General features: G+C 41.3%; 1 protein-coding gene across 7 annotated transcripts in view; it reads right to left on the bottom strand.

Annotated features, from left to right (window-relative positions):
• Positions 1-24,498, bottom strand: part of CSMD3 (CUB and Sushi multiple domains 3) — a 2,007,504-nt gene that overhangs the window by 116,456 nt on the left and 1,866,550 nt on the right. For all 7 annotated transcript variants that reach the window (XM_075352941.1, XM_075352934.1, XM_075352935.1 and 4 more), the window contains 3 exons: positions 15,380-15,556; positions 12,140-12,319; positions 9,974-10,147 (listed from right to left, as the gene is read on the bottom strand). In XM_075352941.1, the coding sequence (XP_075209056.1) occupies positions 9,974-10,147; positions 12,140-12,319; positions 15,380-15,556 (531 nt within the window). The remainder of the gene's footprint in view (positions 1-9,973; positions 10,148-12,139; positions 12,320-15,379; positions 15,557-24,498) is intronic.

The following is a 24,498-nucleotide window of genomic DNA, read 5'->3' as shown; positions in this document are numbered from 1 at the left end:
CGCACGGAACACCTCCATGTGGTCCGTTTGTGTTCTGTGTGACACTCGTGATAACGGAGAAAAACGGACATGTCTACGTGTGGAGTACACGGGCACACGTATGCTCCACATGGACACACGGTCCATGGCAGAACATGCACGTGAACGCAGACCCATTGATTTTAATGGGTCTACGTGTGCCCAAGTCTCCTGTACGTGAGGAAACGGACCAAACACGTACTGGAGAAACGTACGTTTGAAAGAGGCCTAAGAGAGGTGGCAGACAAACGAATTCTCAGTCTTGATGTAATGTGACAAAACATGTGGTCACACTCGGACCAATGTTATTCTATAGGGCCACTGAGTTCAGATATTTTCCCCGACGATGCCCAGGTTTGATCCAATATTTGGATCTCTCTTGGTCGTACAAGTCAATCAGTGCATAGAAACTGTCGGAGTGCAGTTGAATGACATCTAACTGCTGTCTGATGTACGCATACTGATACAAATCTATGAGAACCAGAATGAGGCTTTCATAGACTTGTACTGATTTGTGACTTCCAGTGCGCCCCATCAACACCAGAGCAACAAGTAGGTCACAAACTGCCGGAGACTGACGTGAGCATCACTGGAAACAGATAAATATGGAGACAGGTAAGTATAAAATAGGGAGCAGGGGACTTACATTTAAAGTTGCACTCCAGCAGTGAATAAAAAAATAACTGCAAGATTGGTTGTGACAACCCAGTGTGTGGCCACTTGTGTGGGGGTAAACTGTTCTTAAAGGGAATTTGTCACCAGGACTTTGCAATGTAAGCTGACAACAGCATGCTGCAAGGGTTAAAAAGAGGAAAACATCTATGTTTCTCTTATCTGTGTGCGAGATATTTTTTACTCACACTAAAGGGTTTATTGCTCTGTTGTTCACATCAGCGTGACAACTCCTCTACGCATGCAGAGCAGACCGGCAGACCCTCTGCTGTGATTGACACCTCACAGTCAATGCACAATCTCTATAGAGAGCCAGGTGTGGGGGATAGCGCCCATCTCTGCTACACTCAATGCTAAGATAAAGTCAGAATGGCTCCACCAAGTAATCTAAGTAAAACATGGTTAATATCAGAATCACTTTGCCTACAACCTACAACATAAAGCTCTCAGATGAAGTAGCAAAAAAGTGCTGACAGAGTCCCTTTAATTAGGCCAGATGTATGGGTCCTTTTGTTTGTTAAATCACGAGAAGTTAACCATTGTCCCATACCAGACTAATTGGAGCTTTATTGTCTATAAATGGGTATTGCCTCACTCCCTCTAACTGTGTAGTTCAGAGGAAAATTACGCAGGCAAATTGAATTTGAGACCAATGAGGGAGCAGCCATCTCCACTGTTCCAGAAAGAGAACTGAGTGATAAAAAAGGGCATTGCTTCTGTTGCCAATAGAATATTCTACATGCACCCAGCCAAGAAACTTTGGCTCCAACTGGGAAATCACAGAACCAAAAGGTGAGGTCACTCAGTTCACAGACCTGGTTTTCCTGGTAGAAAACCTTAGTTTTTTTTACCAAGAGATGCAGATTTGGTGGCTGAAATTTTTACAGCATATTAATACACCCAATCTACACCTCCTGGCAAAAAACGCACCACTACATCATCACTCCGTATGCAGTTCCTCTTATTTTGATACACAGCGAAGTTTAGCACACGGCTGGGTGCTGCATCCTGTAGCCGTCTGCTTTATCTGTGCTGGGTATAATAATATGAGGGACCATACCCTAATTTATTTATTGATTTTTACACCAATCTAGATGCAAACAGGGTCTGTGATTGCAAGCAGTCAGACACGCTGCCACTCAGGGTGTAGGCATGTCTGACTGGAACCAATCAGAGACACCGGAACTGCCAGTGGACAGAGAAAGCAGTTAATATGCATAAGCAATAATGAGTGGCTATGGAAGTAGAATGAGTGGCCCAGATTCAGTTACAGCCACGTCGTAGACTGGTAAGTATAATGCAAGTGCAGAAGAACTCATGTCCAGACTTATTCCCACACCATCAGGGACCCCCCAAACTGGGACCTAAGGACCCCCAATGCGAATTTCACAAGGGCGCTATTGCTTCTTCAGGGAGGAAGATCCTATAATGTCTATAGATACCCTAGTGTGGGCGAAAAGACCTCTGCTGCTTTGCTAAATCTAAAGTGCTGATTATGTCAGAACAGCTGCCCCCAGTAATCTAAGTGATACATCATTAGATTCAGAATCTCTTTGCCTACATCATGCTGCTCCCAGATGAGATAGAAAAAACGTGCAACCTGCTGACAAATTCCTTTTATCATTCGAGAAGAAGAAAAACAGGTGAAAGAGCTTTAATGTAATCAAGGTCAATAAAGAACCTTTTTGAATGTAGAACAGAGCTAAACAATTCTAGCAATCAAACATTTTACTGGAATAATCACTTTTTTTTACTTTGCTGATATTTTGCAAATTTTTTTGCTTTCATTTTTCAGTTGACTTTTAGCTACAAAGACATAAGCTGGAGGATAGAGGAAGTATTTTGCGATTTGGTGTTTGTTGCATAAATTAGTTACTAAATAGAAGGGAACACTTTGGAATCAGATCAATAGGCATACTACTAAAGCTGTGCAAAAATCCCTGGAAAAGCAAGAGGTGACATCTCAGCTGTAAAGGCTTCTTTTTGGACTAATGATATGTGACTAGAAGAGACAATGCAGAAACCTTGGATTCCACAACTGCTGCTTTCTATGGAAACATTAATGGTGTGTGTAATTGGGATATTCCCTAGCAACAGCTCGGAGATTGCTAACTCGATACATTAAAGTAATGTGCCTTTCTATATATGAAGGACCAAAATGTCAATGTAACCATGTCATGCATTAATGAGACTCCCAAAGGGCATTGTAAGTAAGAAATGTAATTGGCACTCACCACTTATAAAAATAAATGCATAAATAAATAGATAAAAGTAAGATAATATAATATATGTAGACATGTCTGGACTGGAATATTGCACATATGGGTAAATAAGAGACATGTTTTGATTAGAACCATTTGCAGTGCTGCCATTTTTTGCTATATATTGTGCAGTCGGTATAAATGAACTTGGCACATTATCCTAATTATTGAGTTGGATTTTGTTTCCCAATTCTATCTCTCGATAAGTCTCTATAGATAGACTGAAAGAATAAGGAAGGAAGTAGCACTCAATAGCCAGGGAAAATCTACACAATTCCGACTCCACATCCAACAAGCACAATTAGGGGCTTACTCTGACATTAGTTCTTTCGCTTACGAGTTCTATCCGCATTTTACACAAATTCAGGATGATCCTTTTATATGGATACACCTAAATAAAATGGGAATTGTCAACCCTCTTCTCCCACTCTTGACACACTGATAGCAACACCGGAGTAGAAAGGCTAGCACAGGCCCCCTGTATGTGTTGTTTCAGATGCTGCACATCTTGTATCTTCACAGCATAGACAATTGCCTTCAGATGACCGCAAAGATAAAAGTCAGATCGGGAGACCTTGGTGGCCATTCAACTGACCCACGATGACCAATCCACTTTCCAGGACACTATTCATGTAGGAATGTGATGTGCCAAGAGTGGGAGAAGAGCGTTGCATTGACAATTCAACACAAAGGGCAGCACTTTGTTACGGTTGCTGTGGCTCTGGAGACTATGTCCGGATTTCTTGCTACTGCACATGTGCAAGCACTGTAGACTAAGTCCTATCTTGGAGCCATTGCACATGTGCGGGTGACATCATCGCTGACATGAGGTCACATGTCTCTGACACCTTCTAAGCTGATTGGCCGCTGGTCAAGTGCTTGTGACACGTGGTCACATGTCTCTGAAACCTTCTATGCCGATTGGTCCCTGGTCATGTGCTTGTGACGCTTTGTTCGGTGATAGGCCAGCGTGACGTCATTGCTGTCATTCTGGCAGCGGATTGGCTCTGGTGTCCTCCATCTTGGATGAGGCACAGAGTCTATATAAGACCCTGATGCACGCCGCCCAGCGCTCAGTCCTCTTGGTTAAAGCATGAGGGTAGACGCCCTGTGCACGTCCCTCTAGGCATCTCTCTGTCTATGTTAGGTGAGCGCTACCGGCAGGGTAGCGTTCTTATACCTTACAGCTTCGGCTGCAGTCCGTATCCTTACCTCTTAGTGGAGCGGACATAGGCAGGTGCCTTAGGCACATGGTCCGGCTGGGCCTTGTGATTCTACTCGTAGGCGGACGTTGCCGCTAGGGTAACGTTCCTTATACTGCGTCTGGCAGTTGTTCGTATCCTCGCACACTAGGGGAGCGAACAGAGGTAGGAGCTTTGTGCGGCTTATGCTGCTGTCCGTCTCTTTTGCACCACTAGAAGAGCGGACCTAGGCAGGTGCCATATCTAGTGGTTCGTGTCCTCGCACACTAGTGGAGCGAACGCAGGTAGGAGCTTTGTGCGGCTTACGCTGCTGTCCGTCTCCTGGCACCACTAGAGGAACGGACCGAGGTAGGTGCCATTTCACACTCACTGCTTTTGTCTCTGTGATCTTTAACAGAGACCATTCCACACGCCCTCCAAGTAAGGGAGGAATTGCTTTATTTTCTAATTATATTCCTCTGTGAGTTTAACAGAGGTATTGCACTCTGCACTTGTGCTATTATTTTTTACAGTGGCACACTTATACACCCCTTATCCTCTGCCATAGTCTGCAGCAGAGTCTTTGCACGGTGGACCCTGACTGTCTGACATTCCTTTAGGTTTATTATCAGACAGCCCCCCGTAACACACTTTGAACACATTTTATAAGTGGTCATACAATAGTAAATAACTAATGAGTGAAGTTACATTAAAACTAAGCATATCATTGTTTTTCTTGTGAAATTTTCAATAAGCTTGATGTGTTGCATGACCCTCTTCCCATTGGAAAAAAGAAAGTTGGATCCAAAATGTCTGACTTCAAAATGGCCGCCACCCATCTTGAAAATTCCCCCCCCTCCCATATACTAATGAGCCACAAACAAGAAGTTGATATCACCAACCATTCTCATTTCATTTAGGTGTATCTTTATAAATTGCTCACCTTGTAGAACTCTTACCTATTGTAGCCTATTCAGTTGTTCACAAGCGAATGTATTTTTGCGGACAGAGGGATCTGCACAAAATCATTGAAATGTCCAATCTTGATCCGATTCTTGGATCAATATCCACAATGCCTATATAGCACCAACGTATTCTGCAGCACTTTACAAATGTGATCATCACTGTACCCAATGGGGATCACAATTTAAATCTTCTATCAGTCTGTTTTTGCAGTGTGCAAGAAATCTGGAGCACCTGGAGGAAACCCATGCCAACATTGGGAGAACATACAAACTCCTTGCAAACATCAACCTTGGTGGGACTTAAAAGCAAGACACTAGCGCTACAAAGCAAGACTGCTGCCGCCTGAGGTACCATGCTTTGTTTAATTGACTAAACCTGACTGTGGCTGAGCGGAATGAGAAACAGACCACAGCAAAGGAAACTGCCAGATCAAATCCAAAGCATGACACCAAGCCATTCTTTTAGGGGAAACAAAATAGATATAGTATATTTTGTTTTTAGCAAAGCATTTGACAAACTATTTACCTAATGGTAAAAAATGACCATGTATGACATGGACAAAGCAATTGTTGGGTGGACTCATAGCTGGCTTAGTGATTGGACCCAAAGAGTAGTCATAAATGGCTGCACAACCATTTGGAAGAATATCTCAAGTGGGGTATCACAGGGCTGTGTCCTGGGCCTGGTGTTGTTCAACACCTTTATCAATGATTTAGATGAAGGAGATGAAGGGTAAACTGATAAAATTTGCTGATAACACAAAGCTAATACTAGAGAAGAGAGAGGATTGAAAAAGATCTAAAAATTTGAACAGCAACTATTAGAAGAGTTTTTAAGAGGGAGAAATGCAAAGTCCTATATCTGGGCAAGAAAAAATGAAAGAAAAATTAAAAATACAGAATAGGAGGATTAGGGCTGAGCACCAGCATGAGTGAAAAAGACTTGGGTATACTAATAGATCACAGACTTCACATGAGTCAACAGTGTAATGCAGCAGCAAAAAAGGCAAACACAATTGTGGAATGTATTAAAAGAAACATAGAGTCTAGATCATATGAAGTAAATATTGTGCTCTACTCTTGATTGGTCAGACCTGATCTGGAATACTGTGTCCAGTTCTGGGCACCACATTTTAAAAATTATATCAAGAAACTGCAGCAAGTTCAGAGAATAGCGAACAGAATGGTGACCAATCTGTAAACCATGTCCTATGAGGAACGGTTAAAGGATTTGGGAATGTTTAGCTTACAAAAAAGAAGACCGAGAAGAGACTTAATAGCTCTCTACAAATATCTCAAGGGCTTTCACACTGTAGATGCTTCAGCCCTTTTCTCATTTGCACAAGAAAAGACGAGAAGCAATGGGATCAAACTGAATGGGAGGAGACACAGAAAAGATAAAACTGAACCAGGAGTGGAACAGGCTGCCATGAGAGGTAGTGAGTTAGTGAGTTCCCCTTGAAGTCTTTAAAAAGCGACAGGACAGACATGTGGGTTGATTTTGTGAAGGATGCTTTGAGGTGGAGGTTTGACCAGATGACCCAGGAGGTCCCTTTCAACTCTAAAGGGCGCTTTACACGCTGCGACATCGCTAGCGATGTCGCTAGCGACCGCCCCCGCCCCCGTCGTTCATGAGCAAATTGCTGCCCGTGGTAGATAAAATCGGTAGTGCACGTCACACGTACTTACATGCCTAACGACGTCGCTGTGGCCGGCGAACAACTTCTCTTCTTAGGGGGGCGGTTCGTGCGGTGTCACACAGCAGGCAACCAATAGAAGCGGAGGGGCGGAGAGCAGTCGCATGAAGGTCACTCCCACCTCGTTGCTGGAGGACACAGGTACGCTGTTGTTTGTCGTTACCAGGGTGTCACACGTAGTGATGTGTGCTGCCTCAGGAACGATGAACAACCTGTGTCCCAGAAGATCAACGACATTTTGAAAATGAACGACGTGTCAACGATCAACAATGTGGTGAGTATTTTGGATCGTTAGCGGTTGCTCGTATGTGTCACACGCAACCACGTCGCTAACGAGGCCGGATGTGCGTCACAAATTCCGTGACCCCAGCGACATCTCATTAGCGATGCTGTTACATGTAAAGCGGACATTTTTAATAACTTTTTTAAGATCAGTAAATGTGTAAAAACACCCCCAAATACATTAATCAAACTGATATCAATCACAGAAATGTATTTGGTATCTCTGTGATGGTAAAAGTCCAATTTAACAAAATATAAAAATGATTCAACCGTATAGAAAATGCAGTAACGAGAAAGGAAAACTCAAGAATTATAATTTTTTGAGTAGCCACCCATACCTGAAAAATGCAATGAAAAGCATCAAACTATCACAAGTACCGTAAATTAGACTCAATAAGAATAACAGTTCACCATGCAAACAACGCAATCACAAAACTCCATCAATGGAGAAATAAAATTGTTACGGCTCTGAGAAACTGTAAATATAAAACGATGCTTTGTTATATTTTTACAAGTTTCATAATTCTTTATCCCAACTTAAATGAATAAAAAAAAAACATGTTTGGTATCACAATAAGTATACGAAGAATCTTGTTGCTGAGTCAATTTCACTGCACAATAAGCACAGTAAAGGACAAAAAAAAAAAAGCAGAATTGTGTTTTTTTCACCATTTCAATACACTTTTTGGAAAATTTTCAGTACATTTTTGGAAAAGTAAATTTTATGGCTTAACCTCTTCACAACCTTTGACATAATGTTACATGAAAGGTTATGTCCCTGCCTTTGATGTCGGCTCACACGCCGATCCCACATCTTTTCCCACACATAATGGCTGATTTAATCATCTGTCATGTGCATCTAACAGCCCATGGCATGATTGCGGGGCACCGATGGGTTGTCATAACAGCCAAGCATCTGCTGATGAACCCCATGATAGTCTTTATGATCATCCTGTGAATGCAGGCTACAAGCTGGCATTCATAGGAGATTGGGATTTTTGCTATACAAAGAAGGGCTACCATCCAGTCCTGCTAGTGCAGCCCAGTGGAGTTAACTGGGCTGCAGCTGCTGCGCCAAATGTCCTCATATCGGCTTCCCAGTCAACCCTACCGGTGTGACCACCTGGCTTGACGTGTCCTGTACACACGTGGCCAGTTGAGAGCCCCGATGTTCAGAAACGCTAATCGGGGAACTGCTCGGTCTGATGTGTCCTACACACATGGCCGACGGTGCTTTCGCGACGGTCTTCTGGTCAACGCTACCTGGTCACCTCCTGTTCTCTGCACACGTGGTCGGTGTAGCGCCACAGGTACACCGAAATGCTAACTGGGTTGTCGTCCGGTCTGAAGTGTCTCTACACTCGTGACCGGTTCAAAGGATCCCTGTGGCGGGAACAGGGAATTCTTGGGCTGGGTAGTGGAACCTGTGATGCTAATAGGGTTCACAGTCTCCTAATCCAAGTGCTATTTAACTTGGATCAGGCCCCTATTATTTCAGAGCCACCCAGCTCTGTATTCTCCGCCTAACGTTCGGGTTGCCAGTATCTCCTTTGTCACCTGGAGCACAGTTGCCCCAACTGGCAATTGGGATATATACCACCTTATCCTAATCTGCCAGTACCCCCGTAACACTCGTCCTGCCAAAAATGAACTCAAACGACCATATTGATGGAAGAATAAAAAGTTGTAGCTTTTGGAAAATTAAAGTGCATAAGTAGAATTTCAAAAATGTATTCAGTTTCATTATGTCTTTTATATATAGTTGATTTTTATAAGGATAAGTTTAGTGTGATGCTCGACACTATCGGGCGAGAGTGTGATGCTAGTCACTAGGTGGTGCTAGATACTACTTGCGTGTAGTGCAAACGGAGAGGTACTCAGAGAGGTTGGGATCAGAAACCAGGAGGACATGACAGGACACAGTGAGCAGGCAGAGACGAGGTCAAAATACAGGCCGAGGGTCAGGATTTCAGGAGAGTACGTATAGGATACAGGCAGGAGGAGAAGACGCGGTCAGGAGAAGGTCCGAGGTCAGAAGCCAGGAGGTAACAACAAAGTCAGGGTGGTGGACATATTAGAGTCAACAACAATCCAGAGACGAGAAGCCAAGATCAGATAACTGTACACAAATGGAAGCCAAGAGCACTTATTGCAGAACCAAGAAATACGACTGGCGACGTTTCAGGTGAGCATGCTCCCTAATGAAGCAGAACATTCACCCGGAATGAGGAGCATCTGAGTAAGCCCCTCCCAGCACCAGGAGCTTTAGACAAACAACAGAGCATCTCAACTGGAAAAACGCTCTGTGCGATGGAACATGCAAGTATCGGCTCTGCAGGAGAGTATGACAGAACATCACAGAGCACAAGATGCTCTGCAAATCGGAACCATGACATTTATATTATTACTTGTTTGAATGGTGTATTACCCCCTGAAAATAATTTAATAACTTTTGTGCAAAAAATTACATAGCACTGCAGTCATAGCTAGACTTTATTTTGTCTGAGTCATATTTTTGTCAAACTTTTCTTGGCATCCCCAGAACACAATCAAACTCCCCTCCCTCGCTAACACCAGCCAGCTTTCTTATTTTTAGTTTCTTGGAGGAACTATGCAGAAAAATTAAATAAAAAAAAATAAAATTTGGACATTATTCATATAAACAGTGTTTTGGGATAATTTCTATTCTCTGGCATTTACTATGCATGAATGTAAAATTCAGCTTTTCAAATATAAAAATCATTGAATTTAGTCTTAAAATTAATGTTATTTTAATGTAGTTTTACAATTCTCAGCAGAACTTAAATGCACTTTGTGAAGGTCACATTTCGTAAAGCAGAGAAAACATTTTGAGAAGAAAAAAATAGAAGTCCATAAACACTTAGAATATTACTCACGTAAACACTGCGGAACTTCTCCACTCCAGGTGCCATTGCCAACGCAGGTCAGCACTGCAGGGAAGGACAGTTCATAACCTGGTAAGCAGGCATAGCTAACGCTAAAACCCCAATCAAAATTTGTTCCTTCAAGTCTTCCATTAGAAAGTTGAGGAGGATATGGGCAAGTGACAGCTGCGAGAGAACAAATACAAAACATAAGTGCACAAGTTTACATTTTTAGAATAATGAGACCTTAAGTTACCAGTCACTCTTTTATTGTCCTGAATGTTGTGTTCCCACCACAAACACCTAACAAAAATTTAAACAACACTTTTGTTTTTGTTCCCGTTTTTCAGGAGCAGAACACAAAGACCTAAGACTTTTTCCATTCAGGGGTTAGCACTTTAGTCTTGCAGCGCTGGGGTCCTGGGCTCAAATCCCACCAAGGGCCACATCTACAAGGAGTTTGTATGTTCTCCCCGTGTTTGCGTGGGTTTCCTCCGGGTACTCCGGTTTCCTCCCACACTCCAAAGACATAGAGATAAAGAATTTAGATTATGAGCCAAAATGGGGACAGTGTTCCTGATGTATGTAAAGTTCTGCAGAATATGTTAGCGCTATATAAAAAATAAATATATATCTGTATAAGGCCTTTTTCTCTCAAATATTGCTCCCAAATTTGTCTAAATCTGTGTTAGGCCATGTGCGCACTAGAAAGTGACTTTTTCTCAAGGAAAAACTGGACCTTCTGAAAGAATCCCGAACCTGCAGTAAAAAAACGCACCAAAACCACAACGAAATCCGCATGCGGATTTTCCGCGGATTGGTCCCTGCAGATTTTTTACCATTATCTATGGCAAAAACCACAGGTACCTGCGGAAAAGAAATGACATGCGCATTAATTCCGCAGCGGGAAATCCGCAGGTATAAAAAAACACAGTGTGCGCACAGCATTTTTTTTTACCCATAAGTTTTGCTGGGGAATGACTGCAGAAATGTTAGACACATTTTCTGCAGCATATCCACTGCAAATGCGCGGTAAAATCCGCTGTAAATCCGTAGCGTGCGCACAGGGCCTTAGTGAGCACTTCTCTTTTGCCGAGATAATCCATCCGCCTCAAAGGTGTTACATAACAAGATGCTGATTAGACAGCATGATTATTACACAGGTGCGCCTTGTTTACGTGTTGTAACCAGAGAAACATATTGAGGAAGGAAGGGGTCCAGCAATTTGGAATCTTCATAAAACCATTATTTTATTATGCAAAAAAATAAAATTGTAGAACATCATAGGAAAAAGTAAAAAAAATATTCATGGGGACAATATAATCAAAGAAACGCATTTCGGACTGTGTCCTTAGTCTTTAGTGCTTTCTTTATCTGTTCTAACTAGAGAAACATATTGTCAAAGAAAAAGATAATCCACCACTCCACCACGGTTCTCGGAGAGTAGTCAATAAAATTGTATTCTTTATTAAAAATATGAAAAATTAGAGACATACATCAAAAAGTTATGTGTATAGCTATCTCTAATTTTTAATATTTTGAATAAAGAATACAATTTTATGGACTACTCCCCGAGGACCGTGCTTAATTATCTTTTTCTTAACTTGACGTTACAGGCTACCTCAGCCTTTCTGCGCACCGTACCCTTGAATTGGAGAGGGAGTGCAGCAAGTCAATGAGCTTAATTCTTCTTTTCTTTTCTGGATTTAGAGAAACATATTTGCCTGAGTCAAATCTACATAAAACAGTGGGCTTCATCAATTTTGATACTTATTGTTGCACTGTACCACCAACACTTTAGACTACTATGGTATTAATAAATCTGCCTTAGCGTAATGAAATAGATGAATTGAATAAGAAAGATAAAGGTATTAGAGATGGAGTGAAGCGATTCACAGGACCCAGTCCAGTGGTAGTTTGAGTATTCTGTGGCTGTTAGACAGGAGACCTACAAACCACCTCCTACTTGGCATGGCATCATCATTGCTGCAAGATGTCACACCAAGCTGGCTTATCAAAAGAAGACCCAAGGATGCCAGTTGGTTGTACTGTAGGTGGTTCTCGTGGCTTCGTCCGATAGCCACAGATTACTGATGCAACCGCTGGATGGGGTTCTACAAACTCATTTACAACATCTCTAAAGGTTATACTGTATCTGCACTAGTGATATAACATTACCTTTACAAAGTGGAATAACTCCACCCCAAGTCCCATTGGTCGTACATGTACGGATAGTTGAGCTCTTGGGATCCATCGTGAATCCAGGTTGACAAATATATGTCACATTCTGTCCAACAATGTAATCTTCTCCATATTTGATACCATTGGCTGGGACACCAGGATCTCCACAACTGATTACTGTGGGCAAGATGCCAAGGTATTAAAATTTATTACATTGATTAGGCAATATTTTTTTTTTTGGAAATACATTACCACTAGGGATAATTGAATATCACAAATATTCGGTAATATTCGGCTTCACGAATATCTGACGAATAGTTCGCCGCTATGCGAATATTCGATGCGCAATGTAAGTCTATAGAAAGCTATTCGGCAAGTATTCGGGTTTCCCATAGACTTACATTGCGCATTGAATATTCGCAAATCGTCGAATAGTGGCGACCTATTCGGTGAATATGGGCGTTGCTGAATATTTGCGGTATTCGATTAAGTGGTCTATCTCCATCATGGGTTGACAGGTTTGAATTGCTTTGTGATAGTACTATTTTGGATGGGCTTAAATGAGGGTTATAATAAAAAAATGTACATTTTCATCCCCACATAAACTATTATCCATCCATGTTTCGTCCCATATAACTACTGATGGTATGACCACATTGATGCATGCTACATTTTTTTCACACAAAAAAAGCAGCATGTACTACTGAAAAAAAGCTCTTCTGAAATAGCCTACTCAGTTCTCTGCATGCAGACTGTGTGCTATCGGTTTTGAATATGGACGGCAAGTTTACCAAAAATATGCTAGTCTGAACAGTGCCTAAATATTAGACCTTCAAAACCTACCCAAAATGAAAATGCTTGCAATATTTTTGGCTAGGTAATGATGGTATTGTGTAGATGACCTTCCAGACACCAGACGTCATCTCAATTGTTGAAACTGGATGCAAAAGACCTTAAAGGGGTTATCCACTAATTTTACATTGATGGCTTATCCTTAGGATAGGTCATCAATGTTTGATTGGCCAGGGTCCAACACCCCAAAACACTGTCAATCAGCTGTTCTTGGTCCCAGAGGCAACAGCAAATGGCAGGAGATGTTCTGTTTCAAAGTTGACCCATCAACTTATAGTGCCTGAGGCCAGGTACAGCACATCCACCTCCTATGCAAATAAGTAGTAGATGGATGTGCAGTACCTGCGGTGGCCACTATCAGTAGACGGGGAAGCTCTGGAACTAAGCATTTTTGGCAGCCTGCTGCTACCACCAGCAACAAGACTTGATGATCCACAGGGGTGCCAGGTGTCGGATCCTGACCAATCAGACATTGATTACCTATCCTAAGGATAGCCCATTAATGTAAAAGTAGTGGCAACCTCTTTAACAGGAAAAAACATACTTATAAAAATCATTGCATTCATGGACTTTGGCTGTTGAAATCATTTAGTGTACTTATACTGTATAATCACAGATTTTTTTATACTTTTCAGCAATATTAAGTTTTAATTTCTCATGCACATAGTTCTCATGTAATATTCTGGAACATATTTATTATGTTACCTATCATACCTATAAAAAAATATTTTAAGAAAGACAGACAAAATAAGAATATGTATATTTAAAGGCTATTTACATCTTTGATTACACATCTGTGGTTACCTTTAGTTACAAAAATTGCACTAATTTTTAATCTGTAAATTTCATACTTTCATTCATTTTCACACCTCTTGATGTGCAGTTTTGCTGCCTGATCTAAGTTTCAGATATTCGTTGTGTTGTATTGCCTTTCTCAGCAATATAAACCGAATGTGAGGTCTGTGCACATCTTTCTTCATTCTAAAGGGGAAGCTATTCTCCTTGTGGAGACTTACACACCATTAGAGCAAGCCAGTAGTGAGGAGACTTTAAGCCACAATGCTCCTCAGGGAACTATTCAAATTGTTTCTTCAGTGGGGAAGTATATGAACTCTAGTGCCCCTATTTGAGGCAGCAATCCTAAAAGTCAAAAGTGACCATTTAACGAGCCTTGTCATATGACTTAGGATTTATGCCAGATTAGAATCTCAATTTGCAGACACGGTGTTTTGGGATGGTTGTCCCTTGTCAGTGCAAAGTATGAGATCTGATCTGGCTGTGTGAGAGACTAAGACGGGGTCTAAAGTTGAAGCTATTCTCATTGTGGAGACTGACACACGATTCCAGCATGGTGGTAGTGAGGAGACTTTAAGCTGCAATGCTCCGTAGCCTCTGACACAGCCAGACCAGATCTCATACTTTGCACTGATGAGGAAAAACCATCCCAAAATACTGTGTCTGCAAATTGAGATTCTGATCTGACATAAATCCTAAGTCATATGAAAAGGCTCATTAAAGGGCCACTTTTGAGTTTTAGGATCATTACTTTCAATGGCTGCCACTAGAGTTTGTCTCCTTCCTCCCAGAAGAGACAATTTGAATATTACCCAGAGGAGCATTGCAGCTATAAGACTCCTCACCACTGACAGCCAGATTGGTTTGTCAGTCTCCACAAGGAGAAAGTTTTTGCCCTTAGACCCCAGTAGAGCTTCTCATTCAGCCAGATCAGATCTCATACTTTGCACTGATGAGGGACAACCATCCCAAAACACTGTCTCTGAAAATTGAGATTCCAATCTAGCATAAATTCTAAGTCATCTAAATTCATAAAGTCTAAGTCATATGAAAAGGCTCATTAAAGGGTCATTTTTGACTTTAAGGATTGCCATCTCCAATAGATGGCACTAAAGTTTGTCTATCTTCATTAGCGCATATATTATCTCAGCTTCTATCCTTCACGCTTTATCTTTATCAGCTTTCTTTCAGGTCTATTTCCTATTTTCTCTGCCTCCATTTCTATTCTCTCCACACTGTAAAATCTGTGTATCACTCCTGCTTGCTGTTATCTCTAACACTGAGTGAAGAGAAAGGAAAGAGCAAAAAGCCACCAGGAGCTTTGACTGATTTGTAACATTTTTGCAAATCAGTCAGCTAGATAAAAACACATTGTAGTAACTAATACGAACACATTGTAGTAGCTAAATGACTGAATGTTTTTATGCAGACTGTTTAGAAAGTTGTTTAACTTCACAATTGGGGAGTAAATGAACAATAATAAAAAATATTTGAAAAGGTGTAATCTATAAAAGAAAAGTTGCAAAATAATTTTGATATAGTTTTTTTTTTTGGCTATTTTCTATAAATTCTTTTAGACGTCATACTTACTCGTGCAGTTGGGAAGTGCTCCTGACCATGTGCCATTGACTGTGCATTGTCTGATGTTTGATCCAGAAAGTATATAACCATCCACACATGAGTATATAACTGAGCTGGAAAACGTTGTTCCATCAACTCGGAATACTCTTCCATTTGCTGTGGTTCCAGGATTTCCACATTGAACCGCTAGGAATAAGAAAAATATAATAATAATAATATAATAAAAAAAACACATAGAAGTAAAACGAAATATTGAAAATAGGCAATATATGAATAAAATTAAAAAAATCTGAAAAAATATTAAAAAAACAATAAATAAAATCTGGAAAAGTACCCTTAATATTTGGAAGAAAACTTATACTGCATGGCACATATTTATCATCTAAAGCTTTTTGTTGTATAATTGCTAAGTTTGTGCCTACAATTAGACTCCATGCTGTCACAAGATTGTCCAGGATCTATTTTGCAGATGCCACTCCAGTTACCGCCAGACATTTATACTACTGCATTGAAATATCGAGCTGTCTCTCCTGCCTTTGACAACTTAGTAGACAATGTGTGAATAACCATACAAAGTACATTCAGCTCCTTCTATGAATGTTTTCCTAGTTCAATTACACAGAGAAAAGATGGGACGACATTAGCATGTAAAATGGATGAGGAGAAGGAAGACAGAAATGTTTCAGATTTCTTAACGACACCGCAGCACATTTTATCTAAACATTTGCTCGAAACTTAATGACCCAGAACTTAATTGTTAAATTGTATTATTTGAAGAATAATAGGGGGGAAAATATTTAAAGATTCTTAAGTAATTTGTATGAATGGAAGGTAATTGGAAAGATACAATATTTAATGGTTTGGATAAAATTAAAGAGAATTTAAAAAGTCTAATTTACCTAATTAGGGGAAAACACCAGGGAATTGTAATAGAAATTGATGTATGAGTAATTGTCCAAAGTTTATGTTGTAGTCATGTTCTCTTCTCTTTTACTCCTATAAAGTGATATCCTTGTTTAACCCATGGTTAAGGATGCACAAACTGGTCATCTCTTCATCTTTGTGTACGAGTCTTTGAATTCCCATAGGAAAATACTCAACTTCTAAATATTTTCAAAATACAGAATGGTGAGCACATGGTTAAAAATTAACGTGCTAGCAAAAAGCGTCCTTAGGCCCCTAATATATTAATGTCCAAAAACTTAATGAACACTTGTTTTGAAAATGCAGAAATGTTTTACAATTTTTTAAATCCCGGTGGTGAGTTGAGCGCTGTGCTCATGTCTGAGTAATTACCTGCATTGTCCGCGCTGCTGGAAATGTTTGTTCGTCTCAAATTAGGCTTTCATTCAATGTATTGAGATGATTTAAAAAACAAATGAAAAACACCACCTACCTTGCTCCAAAAATGTTTTGCTATGGAACTAAAGCAAAACACTTCCGGAGATGGGCTCTTTATTTTTTTATTAATTCTCCGTGAACAAAACATCTCATTCCACTGAATGTAAGCCTAATTTGAGATGATAAAACTCTTCCAGCAGCACGGACAATGCAGGTAATCACTTAGACACGAGCACAGTACTCAACTCACCACGGGGATTTTCACGTCATTTTCCATGTCTGAACCCCGAGCCTCAACTCTATCCAGAAGCTGAAAATATATAATAGAGTATACATATCTAGTCCATCAAGCCAAGACACAGTATTTACCAGGTGCTCACCACTACTTAGCTACATGAAGCTTGCCAGCACCACTATCTATCAATACTCTATCAATACATAAAGGCGGACAGCCACTGTACCATATATTTATAAACATTAAAGGGATACCAAATTATCTGGATTGGCTTTACCACACAGTGTGTCCTTATTTACAGAACTGTACCTAGCAGGTTACTGCACACTACCATTGACTACCACTACTCCTCCGGATGGTTTCATTACATACTACACTTACCTTTTGGTAGTCTAGCTTTCATATCGGGAATATCCTCCTTCCCGGCCCTGAGCCACCTCTTCTATTGAATGTATCTAGATACGTACTGTATACTGAAATATATTATTTCAGCTTATGGATAGACTATATGATTAAGACCGTATAGATCGGAACATCAAAATTTAAAGTCACTTTTGATAGATATACACTGTATATTTTTGTTGTCTCAACACCAAATTTTTTTAAAAAAATTCTGCATTTCCTGTTTGCTGCAATTTAGTTTGGACATTAACTTCTAATTGTGACAGCTTTCTGTTTTGTATAGATATTTCTTTAACTTTAAACTTTCCAATTGTATTTAATATTTAAGACCCTTACAGCAAAGTCAACTGAATACTCAGATTTAGGCAAAGATTACCAACTACTTTATGCATATGGGGAGCTGCCAGCTTTCCTCTCATGTCAATGTAATTAATCCTGAAGCAAAAAGAATTAGCATGTTGAGTTTCATGTCAAAGCCTTTCACATTTAGGGAAGACACCTTTGTAAGTGTGCATAAAACCCATGCATCACTGCCTGATCATGCACGCATGTGTATGAAAAGGTAGAGGTGGTGTTAGAAATAGATGTCGACAAACACACATTTGGCTTTTGAAGGTGTATGAGCACTTTAGAATAAGGGTGGACTACTCATGAGTGAGCATGCTCGGCACTAGAGATGAGCAGACCCAAACTTTAAAGTTCAGTGTTCGTACCAAACACAGACACACAATAAAATTAGTGTTCGAGTTGGTATTTCCGGTTCTTTACGTATGTAAACAGCTTGATCAATGATGGCCCCCAAGGAAGCCATAAACGAAATGCACGTCGGGGCCCCTGGTCATCATCATCTCTTCCCCCTAAGCTCGATGATTGAGCGCGTTCTGCACTGGCATTACATCTTAGTTACACATTGGATATTCTATTAAATTATTATTGGGTATCTATATTGGATTTTCTTGGCTTTTAGCTTGGACTGCTTGGATTGCATGTTGTGACCAGCTTCTGCCATAGAAGCACATTAATGGGATACATGTATAGTAATATCTGGTGGACACTGTTAACCTAGATGGCATATTAATGCTTTGTCACATATACCCATGCCTTACTAAATGTGATGGGTGGGAATGTTGGGATGTACTAACTGTCTGTTTGCACCCGAGCTCATCTGATATCTTTATCTTGAATGTTTTTTTTTATGTCTGTAAGTGTTTAATAAAAATTTAGCATTTTTTGAATATATCTCAATTGTTGGCCTTATTGCTCCATTGTTGCTTATAGATTAATATAAACATATTATACCTGGAGTTTGTTCATTATTTATATCTGCATACATGGCATTTTCTCAGAGATTTATTATTAACTTGATCGAGTATGCTTGGCACAGTGCAAGCTACTTGCAGTGTTTGAATGGATCTCACTGGGGGTAAAAATCAGCGTTATCAGAAGTAGTGTGATGATCCAGGACTGGTATTCTTCGCTCCAGAGTTTCCCAGACCCGGCTTTGTCATATCAGGGGTTAACTCCCATCAACCTCATTCAGGTTTCAGGAGACACTATATATGGTCTCTGAACCTACATTCCTGTGCAGGTTATAGTTTTGCTCTGCAGCCTGTTACTTGCTCTGGTGAGATTTCCTGGTTTATCTGACTCCTTGTTGTCGTGCCCTGAACTGTACCCTCCCCCGTTCATCCATCTGTCCCAGTCCCTGACTTCCCGCTTTTGTCTGTTGTTTGTGTTTCCCTCTGCATACCTGATCTCCCGGCTTCTGACTCGGTTCTGTGTTCTGACATGATTTTGATCCTCCCTCTGCACTGACTTGACTTTCCGGCTAGACCCTGACTGTTTGACCACTCTATTGCCCCCTGGTGGTTCACCTGTTAGCTGCCTGCTGTACTTGAACTACCCTTCTGTTAAACTGTAACTTTGACTGTGCTTCACTACTCTGCTGCCACCTAGTGGGGAATATGCTGTACTACGTCTTATCAGCCCTTTGTACAGCCTGACAAGTAGTGTGTAAAGAAAAGGGAAAAATGAAAAAGCCTTGCCCTCCATCTCCCGGAAGTGCTCTGCTTATGGCTGTCTGTATGTAGGCAAAGAGCCGAACTGCCCCATCAGTGACTTCCAATGATGGGAAAAATGAAATTACTGATCCTCCCAGCTAAACTGGGCATCATTGAGAGAGAAAAAAACAAGAGATTCTCAGAAGTGGCACTTATAACAAATGTCACAAAAAACTAATTTTTGAAAGACCTAATTAGTTTTTAAGTAAGATTGCTCCATTATTTTCTTACACCAGTTTTGATATATCACACATTTATCTCTTTGCTATTAAAGTCTATAAAAGTATACAAATGAACTAACACTTAAACGTTATATTTCCAAACCAATATCCTACAACAAAAACAACAGCAAATACAACCCATGCATTTACTTTCCTCTTGTAAAGTTAAGCATGTATTTTTTTTCTTTACAGTGAAATGAATGCTAAAATCTAAATACGAATTATAATTCACTAACCATTTTACACTTCAATAAATTGAGCACTTTGTCACCACAGTTAAGAATAGGAAATTAAAGGACAATTATATTTGTCATTGTAGCTTATGGATGTGCATTTCACTAGCTAATGATCAGACATGTCATCTGAGATACTTAATATTACATTTTAATCTAGGGCAAGATCTTCTGGTTAAAGTAACAAAAAAAAACCCAAAATTGCACCATAAAGCAATAGAAAAACTAATATACAACCATATCATTTATTACAATTCAAATTATAACCATCAACTATTATTTCTACCATCACAAGTCTCATTTTCAAAACACAGTACTTTATTACTTTTAAGTATATTTTTACTTTATATGTTACAAAAATTTCAAGTCACTACATGGTCTTGGACTCATATTATAATAGCCATAATATAAGGTGTAATGAAATATGAATTTTATCAATGATTAATCTTTTGAAATTCAAATTCAATGACTTTACCAAATTTTCCCCCAAAATTATGATTTGCGACAATAAATGTGTGCACATCTCTATATGGGAATGCTTGTAATTGCTCAGAAATAGTGATGGGCGGATCCAGACTGTAAAAGTACTGATCTGCACGATTTCAAACGGGCCCAAAATTCTCACGGAATTCGGAGTATTGATCCAGATCCAGCAACTTGGGAAATAAAAAAAAAAGGAAAAATAAAGAATATACTAATGAAGCAAGCGCTGCATACTTATCGAGTCACCAGCGTGGCAGAAACTGCTCCTGTGCTTGGCCATTCACTTCCGGGTCCCTCATTATCCTTCATTGCATATGCACTGCTTTCCCCACCCACCAGTGTCTGTGATTGGTTACAGTCAGATCCGTCCCCATGGTGAGTGACAGCATGCCTGATGCTTTCAATCACAGTCTAGCGTAAAATTAAATAAATAAATAAAACAATTGGAGTAGGGTTCCCCATATTATGATACCCAGCACAGACAAAACATACGGCTACAGGCTGCAGCCCCCAGCCGTGCACTTATCATGGCTGTGTACCAAAATAAGAGGGACTGCGTGCTGCTTTTTTTAAAATTATTTAAATAAATAATTTAAAAAACGGCATACGGTCCCCCTAATTTTGATACCCAGCCTGATAATACTGAAAGCTGGGGGTTGGTGTTCTCAGGCTGGGGAGGTCCATGGCTATTGGGCCTTCCCATATAATATAGGGGGATCCTATGCCAATTTTTATTATGTTCGTATTTTTATACCATGATAGATGCATATAGCATCTGTGATTGGAAGCAGTCAGCTAACATGCTGCCATTCAGGGTTGGGTTGTGTCTGACTGCAACCAATTACAGATGCTGGTGGACAGGGAAAGCAGTATATATGCATGAAGGTAAATGAGCTACCCCAGAAGAGAATGAGCAGCCAGGAAGCAGTTACAGCTGCACTGGACCTTTGGTAAGTACAGCCTACTTGCTACTATCTCCCTATCTCTTCTACCACCATTTTTAATCGCCGGATTCTGGTTGCCATAGACTCATATGGGTAGTGGCATCCGGCCAGATTACCGGGATGAATTCTAGGTCGGAACTGGATTTTTTTTTACTATGGTTATGTCCACCGATTCCGGTTATCTGCGAATCTGTACATCACTACTCAGAAACTATATGTAGGAAAGAAAACAATGAGAGGCAAGCTTAGTGACCATAGGAGCTTACACTTCACAGGAGAGAGAGAAAGCTCCAATGACCATAAGATCTTACACTCCAATGACCATAAGAGCTTAAACAGATGATAGAGAACTCTCCAGACCATAAGAGCTTACACTCTACAGAAGAGAGATCCATACTGACTATAAGAGCTTACACTCTACATAGAAACATAATGATTGTGGTCACAGAGGGTGCGACCATAAAAGTGTGAAAAGGGGCCCATCACCAGATATTTCAGTTGGATGTGCCTTGGATGTGTATGTGTATTGCGGTGCAGAGAGCTGTCGGGTTCCTGCACTGCAATATATGCCATCAGCTAACCAGAGGTGAGGCATGGCAGTGACATAATGCGCTGCCAGTCCCTGGGATGCTGAATTCAGCTGCCGGGTTATGATTGGGTTGAATTGCCGTTCAGCATGGAGGATTCTGCCCATTCCAAGAACAGGGCAAGGTGAGAATAATCATGTTTGTTTGCTTTTTAAATGTGTGTAAAAGAAAAGCAAAACAGGAGATATTTTAATAGGAAGTGGACCAGGATGGGAGTACAGGGAACATTTCTTATAAGATGTGGCCTAGCATGGGGACATTATTGTAGAATTGAGCCCAGAATTTCGGACATCTCATAGTATGTAGCCTAAGATTGTGAGAAATAATACAGGATGGGGCCAAGGATCGGGAACATTTCTTTTAGGAAGCAGGCTAGGATGGAGGACATTATTATAGGATGGGCCAAGGATGAAGGACATTATTATAAGAAGGGGTCTGGTGTGATCTCATAAGTGGGATCTAATAAGTGGGGGTGTCAGAAATATACCAGAAATGTCCCAGAAGTGAACAGAAGGTAAAATTTTACTCATTCTAACTAAGTTTGCCACTGTCACAATTAACTTAATAAACTCAACACTTAACACCTTACTCCCACCATGTTCACCTATGCCCTCAGTCTTTGCCCCTCTCCTCCTTCCTCTCCTTCGCTATCCCCATACCCCAGCACTCCCCAAACAAATATTCATCTCCCCTTCCCTCCTGCCTTCTCATCTGTCCTCATCTGCTGACCTGCTCCTAAATCTCAGATCGCTCCTTATATCACGCAGACCATGCCGTCCACTCTCCTTTTCCCATCTGCTCTCCCTTTCTCTACTTCTTCTCACTGCTGGTGACATATCCCCCAACCCTGGTCCCCCACATATGATACACCCCTCTTCACGACCCATTTACCACTCTCCACATACTAGTAACTACCACAATCTCTCCAATATAAAACCCATTCCCCTCTCACCTACTCCGCCACCCCCTCTCTCTGGAGCGCTTTGGAATGCCCGTTCTGTCTGTAATAAACTACACATCATTCACGACCTCTTTACCTCCAGCAATCTATCATTTCTGGGCCTCACCGAAACATGGCTGACACCCTCCAACTCTGCCTCCCCTGCTGCACTATGCTACGGTGGCCTCCACTTCTCCCACACTCCTCGCCCTGGCAATAGACAGGGTGGAGGAGTGGGTCTCCTTCTTTCTAACAACTGCTGCTTTAACCCAATCCCACCTCTACCCTCCCTTGTCCTACCTTCCTTCGAAGTGCACTCTGTCCAAATCTATTCTCCCTCTAACCTCCAAGTGGCCGTCATATACAGACCCTCGGGCGCTACCACCGCCTTCTTCGACCACTTCTCTGCCTGGCTTCTACACTTTCTCTCTGCTGACATTCCCACCATCATCATGGGTGACTTCAACATCCCCACTGACAACCGCCAGTCGGCAGCCTCCAAACTCCTGTCCCTTGCTTCATCTTTTGGTCTAACTCAGTGATCCGCCTTTGCCACCCATAAAGATGGACACACACTAGACCTTATCTTCACCCGCCTCTGTTCCCTTTCTGACCTCACAACTTCCCTCCTCCCCCTATCTGACCACCATCTGCTGACTTTTTCAGCCCTGTCCTCCTCACCTGCCCCCCCCCCCTGTCCAGCGCCTAGCATATCCCCGCAGAAACCTTGCACACCTCAACATGCACACCCTCTCTGACTCTATCCTTCCGCTGTCCTCCATATCGTTACTCCACGACACAAACAGTGCCACTACTTTCTACAACGCCACTCTCACATCAGCTATTGATTCAGTCGCTCCCCTTGTGCATGGCAGAGTGAGACGAATCAATAGACAGCCCTGGCACAACAGCCTCACTAAAAAATTTCAGCAAGTGTCTAGGGCTGCAGAGCAGCGCTGGAAGAAAACACACTCCCAGGAAGACTTCACCGCATTCAAAAATGCAATGCACACATTTCGTTCAGCCCTCACCTCCGCTAAACAGGACTACTTCAGAAACCTCATATCCTCTTTAACACACAACCCCAAACAGTTATTCAATAATTTCAACTCCCTCCTTCGCCCACCGCTGCCCCCTCCAACCACCCTCATTCTCTGCAGAAGACTTTGCCACTTATTTCAAAGAAAAAATCGACCAAATAAGGCAAGTCTTCTCTGCTTAACCACTACAACCCACTCACATAACAGACCACTGCCCCTCCCCCATAAACTTCCTCCCCACCATCACCGAAGAAGAGCTTGCACGTCTTCTCTCAAAAGCGCACCTCACCACCTGCGCACTTGACCCGATCCCATCCCACCTCCTCCCTAATCTCGCCACTATCCTTATTCCAGCCTTAACCCATCTCTTCAACCTATCTTTAACGAGTGGTACCTTCCCCTCTTCCTTTAAACATGCAACAGTCACACCTATCCTAAAGAAACCTCCCCACGACCCAACCTCTACTACCAGCTACCGCCCCATATCACTACTCCCGTTCACCTCAAAACTCCTGGAACAGCACGTCCATGCTGAACTTTTCTCCCACCTCTCATCTAACTCTCTCTTTGACAACCTACAGTCCGGCGTCCGTCCCCATCATTCTACTGAAACTGCCCTGATTAAAATCACAAATGACTTGC

This window comes from Anomaloglossus baeobatrachus, chromosome 6 (genome assembly GCF_048569485.1).
Source record: "Anomaloglossus baeobatrachus isolate aAnoBae1 chromosome 6, aAnoBae1.hap1, whole genome shotgun sequence".
NCBI lineage: Eukaryota > Metazoa > Chordata > Amphibia > Anura > Aromobatidae > Anomaloglossus > Anomaloglossus baeobatrachus.
Note: the sequence above shows the minus strand (reverse complement) of the source record. Positions and strands in the feature narration are given on the sequence as shown.